Source organism: Micrasema longulum, unplaced genomic scaffold (genome assembly GCF_059751315.1).
Source record: "Micrasema longulum isolate JH-2025_06_02 unplaced genomic scaffold, ASM5975131v1 h1tg002461l, whole genome shotgun sequence".
Taxonomy (NCBI): Eukaryota; Metazoa; Arthropoda; class Insecta; order Trichoptera; family Brachycentridae; genus Micrasema; species Micrasema longulum.
The window spans coordinates 67,922-76,650 of NW_028279605.1; the positions used below are offsets into that span (position 1 = coordinate 67,922).

Sequence of the window (8,729 nt, forward strand, 5' to 3'; positions counted from 1 at the left end):
CATTTGCGGTCGCAGGCCCTATGGCATGGAATGCTCTCCCAGCAGAGGTGCGAGGCTGTGAAACTGAAGTGATGTTTCGGAAAAAACTAAAAACCCACTTGTTCTCTAAATCATTTGAATAAATCCGTAGCACGTGACAACAAAATAAATTATTTTAATTAAATAACAAATTTATAAGCTTCAATTAAATTAATTTAACAATAAAATCACTATGTAAAGCGCCCTTGAGGTATTTTATTACGAAAATGGCGCTATATAAGTTATCTATAATAATAATAATAATAAAGGTAAAGGGACGAGGAAATAGAATGCAGAAGAGGAATTTTCATAATATTGTTCACCCAATCAAAATTTTGATATGATAACATGAACATAATTAAAGGTAAATTAACTCATTACACACTGACAAATGTTTCATTTTACTTGTTTGTTCAAAAAAATTTTTTTTTATGTGACATAATTTTGTATTATAAGTTTCTTAATTAGGAACAGCGACTATAAATAAGCGAGTTTTAAACTTATTTGATTTTTGGGCCATGGATATATGTACATATATATTTTGGTTTTTTTTGCACCACATTTTTGCCTTGATTGAGAAAAATTACGTTTAATTTTTGTGTTCCCAATTTATATTTTTTGAATATATTGTATTTCAAGCGCATAATTAATAAAGTAAAATAATAAATCAGCCCCTAAGTTTATACGATTCATAGAAAAAAAAACAATAGTCCCTTTAGAAAAATCCAAGACATATTAATTTTTTAATCAAATAAATAACACGATAAAATTCTACTTTAATTTACCCCAAGCACTTCATTGTGAATACACTCTTAAATTATGCTATTATTTTCCTATATTAGTCTACTTATAACCAGCCGTGAATCTTTAAAATAATTTTTTAATACCCTGTTTATGGTAACTGAAAAAAAAAAAGAATTTTCGTGTCGGAAACAGGAATTTCTTTGCCAAATATTATTGTACCCATGCATGGTTTACGCTGACCGAGTTAAAACTTTATGTCGGCTTTTGTATCACAATGCTAAAAATTTGCTTTCTTTAAACAACTCTTAATATATTTTGCTGGGCGGATTATTGATATATGTATATTGAGTAAATTATATTAAGAATCCATATTCATGGTCTTCCATATTCATATTTTGAACATGATACATACGCACGAAATTTAAATCCCTTTGAATTTTTTCAATTGTTTTAATTTTAAAATACAACTTAACAAATTTAAAGCTAAGACAAAAATTTTAAAAAAAAATACTATCTCATTTACTTGTATTTAATTTTTTTAAACTTTTATTTTATTGATAAATTTAAGATTTTTATATTGTTATTTAAACATTATTATATTGTGTTACCAAAATGTTTAAAGAGAGAAATCCCTGCAAAAAACTTATGTGCAGTTTGATGGGAATTAAAAAATTGTTCAAAAGAATGCTTATGTAAAAATTTTCAATAATAAAAAAAGGCAAAATCTGGTATCATAGTAATTTTTTGAATCTATAAAATCTTATACCGAAAAAGTCCAGATTTTGTCTCGAGTTTTACAATGCGACATAATTGGGATATTGGTGCATGCAAGCCATAGTTTGCGCTATGCTGATCAAGGAACAGCAAATTATTATTTCGCAACCGGCGGATCGGAACATTAAATGCCACTTGTTCTAGTTACGATGGTTCATCAATTAAGCCATTCAGTAAATTAAACATAAATATGGAGTCAATGTTATTTTTACGTTTTCAACAGAATACATTTTTAACGTTATAACTTTGAAACTTAACCTCAGAGGATTTAGAGACTTTTATCAGTTGATAAAACTTTTTCTAAAAATCACATAACTGCATTTTTATCTTGTTTTCTTTAATTTTGTCATTAAGAGGGTTTTAACAGTATACCGACGATATAATATTTATTTGATTTCTATACAGATTTCAAAACGAATATCGATGATTTTTATTAACAATTCTATAATAAAATAATCTTAGTCAAACAGCGGTAATCAATTTAATCACTAAAAAACTTTTATTTAAATTCTACTAAGTGCATATCCTTAAAAACTAATGGATCGATAAACCGATTGAAAGTTGCATGTTGCGTCTGTTTACGTTTACTGACTACAAGTTAGGTTTCAAAACTTAATTTTAAAGAAACACAAGACTTTGAATCGGGTCCCATGGCCAGTGACTCGGACTCACGGATCAAAGGTTCGTTGGTCGAATCCCACTCTACTCCAACTTGATTCCCATTTTCTGATAGTGAGTTTTTTACAACTCGTTTAAAATGACCCTAAAAATAGAATATTTGGGTAAATCGTTAAAACGCAAATATTTATTTTTCTTTTTTTAAAAAAAAACACAGTAAAAAGTTACATAATCTCTATTTCATGCAATTTATTAATTAAAATGATAAATTTAGTTCACATATTTTCGGATAAAAAATGTACCCTTAGCGCAGTTGTCCTCTTAAATTCATAAACTTCTTCGTTTCTTCTGATGGTACGGAAATTCTCATAAAGCAAAATACTATCAAACCAATAAGAAAACTTTTTGAAACAGCATTTATCAAGTGCCGATCATTTTCAGTTTCAGATTATTTCATAAAATGAACGTCATATTATTCAAAGCGCAAAACTGATTTTAACGTTAGAATTTTATAGTTTCTAATTACTTCTATTACATAAATTTCAAAAATTGCACATAATTTTTTTTCATTCAATCGAATGAATTTGGTTGCAGAAAAAATATGAAATGTACACTTTTTTAATTTGACCTAATATTTAAACTGAATTTTATTGAAATAAGAAAACGACGGATTTTAATTTTGGCGGTTTTTTAATGTAGAATTGTTCATAATGATGGGCAGTTCATATATTCTTCAATAATAATTGCCAAATACACCCTGGGCAAAGTCGTCCTTTATAATTCATTTTATTTTTGTTATATCTTCGAAAATATTACATTGTAGGGGATTCAGATGGTACTAAATATGACGCATTCAATTAACAATTATTTTTAATACGAAATTTATCGAATACCAATCTTTTTGAATGTTATGTATCTCGACCCATTTTAAGTGTTTTCATTTCGAAAAATGATATCATAGTTTATTTTATTGTTTTAGACAGCTTTATACGTTGCAAATAGTCTCTTTAGTAAATTGCAATAAAACAGTTTTTTTGCTTGTATTTTTTTCTGTTACAATGCCAGGTTGTGATATTTGATCGGCCTCGGTGGTGTAGTGGTCAAGACGCCAGACTCACGCACGGAAGGTTCCGGGTTTGATTCCCGGTGAGAACGCAAAAAAAAATACTGTGAGTTTTCTCAAGCCTGGGTATTCTGTGTTGTAATTCACCACTGTAAATAGGCCTCCTGGCCTGTTGTGGTGCTAAAAAAAAAAAAAAAAACAAAAAACATTAAGTCTTAAGTCTTGTTGTTGATTATTTAAACAAATTGTATTTAACGAACAAGACATTGATAAATTGTAATAAAATTGCTCTTACGTTTAATGTCGCAAATTAATGAGTCAGGTAGGCATCAACTTGAGTTTATTTTACTGACAAATTTCCTTACAACAGATCTAAAAAATACCTCGGAAACATTTACGAATGATAAACTTAAGGCAATTTGTAAGGAAAACTGTCGCGAAGATGAAAACTCTTATACGAGGGAATTGTTACTTACGAAATGATTATTAAGACAAAGTATCGCTGAAGATGTTACCCTGATTTATCTACTCCATCTGTTTTCAAGTACTTTTACAATTGAACCATGTAAAATCAAGACCATCAATCTGCAATTTTCAAGAAAAATAACAAGAAATATCGAGAAATATGTTTTTCAAATTTAAATACATAAAATTTGGTGAAGTGCCAAAAAACTCAAATTTACTTACTGTTGTCTACAATTTTGTCCTTTTCTTACTCCCATTATAAAGTAGGCCCTAGAGAATATTTAAGAATATCAACAAAAAAACACTTATGAAAACATTGATGTTAAAAAAAAATATATATATATTCTAGAGTACTCGTATGTGATACACGCGTGATAAAAAATAGGCCGGATTTGGCCTGGATCTCCAGAAGTTATTTTATTTATTTTATTTTTATAAACGTAAAGGGCAAATCTGCCTTTTACAAACATTTATAATATGAACATATTTGGCTAAATATTTTATTTTTTTTAAACATGAATTTCCTTATACCCAAGATTTATAAAAAAAAACTAACTAAAAATTACACATGATTTATATTTTAAAAAATTACCTAAAAAATATACAGCATATTCAGTAGGAAGTTTAGACAATAAAACATTCTACAGTAAAACAACAAGAAAATCATAATTACTGTTTCACACAGCTAGGCAAAGTGAACAAAAAACTCTATATATATATATATATATATATATATTATAAAATGCATGAACACATAAATATAATTACTATTCACCATCTTTGAAAAAGTTCAAAAGGTTTGTTCTATAGGACCAAAACCCTGCACTAAATATATCAGATACGTGGTAATAACTAATGACGAGTTCATGAAGTCTATTTAATACGGCATTACAAGTATACACTGTCCGTGAATTGTTGCTACAAAACGGTGGCAGGTGCCAGGTAGACAGGTGTCTAGTCATTCTTCCAGATACCCTGACGTTGATGTGAGATCGTCCTGACGTTCAGGGCAATCCCATATTGAATTTACAATTTTGAATAAATTTAAAAGGTCTATATTTTTTTTTATATCGTTAAGTTTTAACAAATTTTATGTTTTTAGTACAAAATCGTAATTTAAAAATTCATGACTGATTCTAAGTTCAAAATTTATATACCGTAAGAATTTTTTTTGGACTCTAAGTTATGACTTAGTAAGATCAGTTATTAATTTCATGGGGACTGTACGAGCTTTTAATAAGCTGTAATTTTGTAGTTTAACAAAAATAAATTTCCCGACGAATTGATATATTTTTAGGTATAAAAAGTGGCTTCTGTCACTGTCACATCTTTCCAGCTATCCCTTTGCAAAATCATCAGTTGCTCCTATGCAACGTGAAGGAAACAAAAAAACACTATTTCTCATTAACAATATTGTCATGGAGTCCTAAAAATATTTTAGCGCTGATAGATTCTTTCATGTTCTTGTTTAAAAAAAAACTTGTCTTTAAAGAATTTCTGAAAATTAAAAAGTATATAAACGAAAATATGTTAGTCCTACTTATCACTCTTAACAGCTAAATAGAAGTATAATTGATTCGAATGAAAGCATTTTGACGTAACAGAAATTGTATCTGAGAAGTGTCGACTATAAATACTGAAAATGGTCATGCAAATATCAAATCTGATTTGTGCCTTTGATTCTACAAGCAAACCGTTCTTTTACCTTTTTATTTCAAACTCTCTTTATATCTCGTTTCACACTTTTTGTGCCGACACTTTCATTATCAGCTATTTTATGTTCTTAAGGAATGAAATTGTCTAGGATGTATGATGTACAAGAGAGCGAATTGGTGATGAATGAAAGTAAGTCAACAGTGGTGGTACTTAAAAGGGTAAGTTAGGTTACGGATTGCGTTATAAATGTAAACAACGAATGTCTTGAACAAGTAAAAAAAATGTGTATTTGGGAAGTATGTTTTTAAGACATGGAAGAGTGGAAAAAGATGTTGAAAATAAATTAAATGTGGACATCTAAATGGATAAGCACAGTAATTGCTAATAAAAATATGTCAATCGAAGCTAAACTGGCTGTGCTCAACGGAGTGTTAGACTCATTACTTATAAATAGAAGTGAAACATGGAACTGGCAGAGAAAGGATGAGAGTCGAATGAACGCAGTCGAAATGGGATTTCTTAGACGAATTTGTGGGAAATCAATGTATGACAGGGTTACAAATAATGAAATCAGGCGAGAGTCCAAATCTGAGTCAGATATAATTGGTCTTATTAAAAAAGGGCACTGAGATGGTTTGGTCACGTAAAACTAATGAATGACGAAAGAATGGTAAAACAGGTATAAATGGCGAGAATAAACGGTAACGTAGAACAAAGATGACCCAAGGAATACGCGGTATATTCAGATAAACCAAAATATAAGTATGGTCATGTCTAAAGCAGACAGAACCAAAGGACATGTTTGACAAGATGTATGTATGTGGAAGAAGCTAGTAATGAATGTCAGGATAGTCGTGTGGGGCGGTTCATTCTCTCTGCCTCTACGGGAAAATGGCGTGATGATAGTAGTAGCAGTAGGAATGAAATTCATCATTTTTTAGGTTCAATATATAAATATATAATACGTTTTGAAGTTCATTAACAAAAATTTTACTGTTTTTCCCAAAAAACAATTTATTTTTAAATGTATATAAATGTTTTTTGTGCAGAGTATATAAGTGGCGAATTTTTTTGATAAGGTGAAATATCATCATTTTTTTTAAATCGTAACTAACCGTATTATAAAAATGAAATCAAGTTGTGGTAGAGTGGAATATGAATCTTGGACCTTTGGTCCGCGAGCCCACGAAACCGCCATGAGGCGACAATCCGTCTCAAATATTTTTAACAGCTCATCATGGTAAAGTAATTATTCTTAAGTTTTGGCGTCCTCCGCTGTAACTTGCTTGGCATTTGGTATGTTATATTATTATGTTAACTTGATATTTTCTTCATTAGAATGGGGAAAGGAGTCTGGTTGGTGTAACTCATGCTGAAGCTGTGTCTGCTCTCAAGGCCGCTGGAGACTCCGTGGAGCTGGTCATAATCCCTGCATCACGACAGGCTGTTCAAGAAGAGTTTCCAGGAAGACGTAAGTTTTAAGAACAGAACAGATCTTAAAACAGGCTACGCCATGTTAGATAAAGATTATCCTAGCCAGAAGACGCTCCGTATTAAATTCCAATTCACTAATTTTATATGGATAGATTTTGAAAATAAACACTGTGGCAGATAACAAGTAAAACAAGAATTTTATTCATAAAAATACTATACTAAACTTCGAATTTTCGCAAAAACTCAGGTTTCGTCGTGATCGACATCGTAAAACAAAAAAAAAAATATCTTTTACTCGAATGCAAATGAAAGCATGTCAGTCACGATAAAACCCGTTAACTTGTGAAAATTATAAATAAAAGTAGAAAAAAAGTGTCCTTATTATTGTAATAAAAATGCAGTTTCAACGAGAAATGTTTACAAAACCTTTTTTGAAATAATTTTATCCATTTATATTTTTTACGAGATCGTATCATTCAAGCTTTGTCAAAAACTGAATTAATTACAAAATAAAAATAAATTTAAAAAAAAATGGAATGTAAGTATTTTGATCCACGGGCGTATAATTTAATAAAGGTACACTGAAAGTATTTCTAAAATGTATTTTATTGTTTTCCGTAGAAAGATCTCAGGCCACGTCATGCTCAGCCCTTCACGAACTTACTACTCCAGATGATGAAATTCCAAGGTTTGTACTGGCCATATGGCGCTTTTTAATTATATCCGCCTACCCTTAAATTTAATTTGGCTCCCCTGTAAGCGTAGCAATAAATGTTTAATTTTTCACGTAACGAACAAGCAGTTTTGTTCAAGTTCTTCGGGGAGTTTTCTGTAATGCCACGAATCACTTAGTCCGCAAATATTTAATAAGACATTTATGAAGAAACAAATATTTATACTGAAAGAAAAAACAACATCAAACCAAATAAGAAAAACAAATGGATCTAATTTAGTAAATTTTCTTTACAGATCGAGCTCTCTGTAAATATTTTTGGTCATTTTCTCGAGCGAAACCACTTTTTATATCGCTGTAAAGAAAATAATTTACAGTTGTTTCAAGATGTACAAAGTACAAATCAACTCCATCGCTTTATTCAAGGGTAGTTTTATTTCCCTTCTTAGGGCCATTGCGGATAATTTGTATTTCATCTCTTTGTTTCCCGAAGCAGGTCTTGGTACTCCTTATCTAAATTGAAATATCCTCCAGCCTTTGGGGCAATTTTGTCAGTTTTGTCACGTTCCCGAAATAAAGTCGAGACACGGGAACATTGGTTACAAGATTACGGGTTGTTTTATAAATTCCACCATTTACGGTCCATACCTCCCTGTTTACTTTCCCATTTCTTCCTGTATCCTTAAATCCGCCAAATTGGTTTTAACGTTTTATGACTAAAAATTCCTTCAATTCGAAGTTTATTATATTATAACTCCCAGGTGTTCGAAAAACAGTGGATTAAAAACTGTTATTATTAATTTTTTAAACATTATTCTGCTTTCAATATAACATCTCGGGTCGGAACACCCAAATCAAGCCAAACAGAGTTCTGCATTCTCACTTTAAAATATAGTAAATATCTATATAAACAAACAAAGTGCAGGCTCCTTCTAGAGTCAAAGTTGAAAAACTGCAAAATGCTGACATAAAAGATAATTTTGAAAGATCTGTGAGTCACAGACTGAACGAAAAAGATGTAGAATGTATGGGTATAAATGATATGTGGGAGTGTTTGAAAATAAGTATGTGCGAGGCGGCGAAAGAAGTGTGCGGTGTGACAACGCTAGGGAGAAAGAAAGGTGATGCGTGGTGGGACGACGAAGTCAAAAAACTCGTTAAAGAAAAGAAGGATGCGTGGATAAATTTGCTTGCTGTAAAAAAGAATACAATTGAATATGAATCGGCTAAACGCGTGTATGGTGAAAGTAAGAAAAAGGTTAAGCAGGGTGTATGTGAACGGAA

At 30.6% G+C, this 8,729-nt stretch overlaps 1 protein-coding gene across 1 annotated transcript in view; it reads left to right on the forward strand.

Annotated features, from left to right (window-relative positions):
* Positions 1-7,460, forward strand: part of LOC148272148 (disks large 1 tumor suppressor protein-like) — a gene marked incomplete at both ends in the record, with an annotated part of 30,856 nt that extends 23,396 nt beyond the window's left edge. Inside the window, 2 exons of the mRNA XM_088240459.1 lie at positions 6,677-6,809; positions 7,394-7,460. Of these exons, the coding sequence (XP_088096585.1) occupies positions 6,677-6,809; positions 7,394-7,460 (200 nt within the window). The remainder of the gene's footprint in view (positions 1-6,676; positions 6,810-7,393) is intronic.
* Between the last annotated feature and the right edge of the window lie 1,269 nt (positions 7,461-8,729).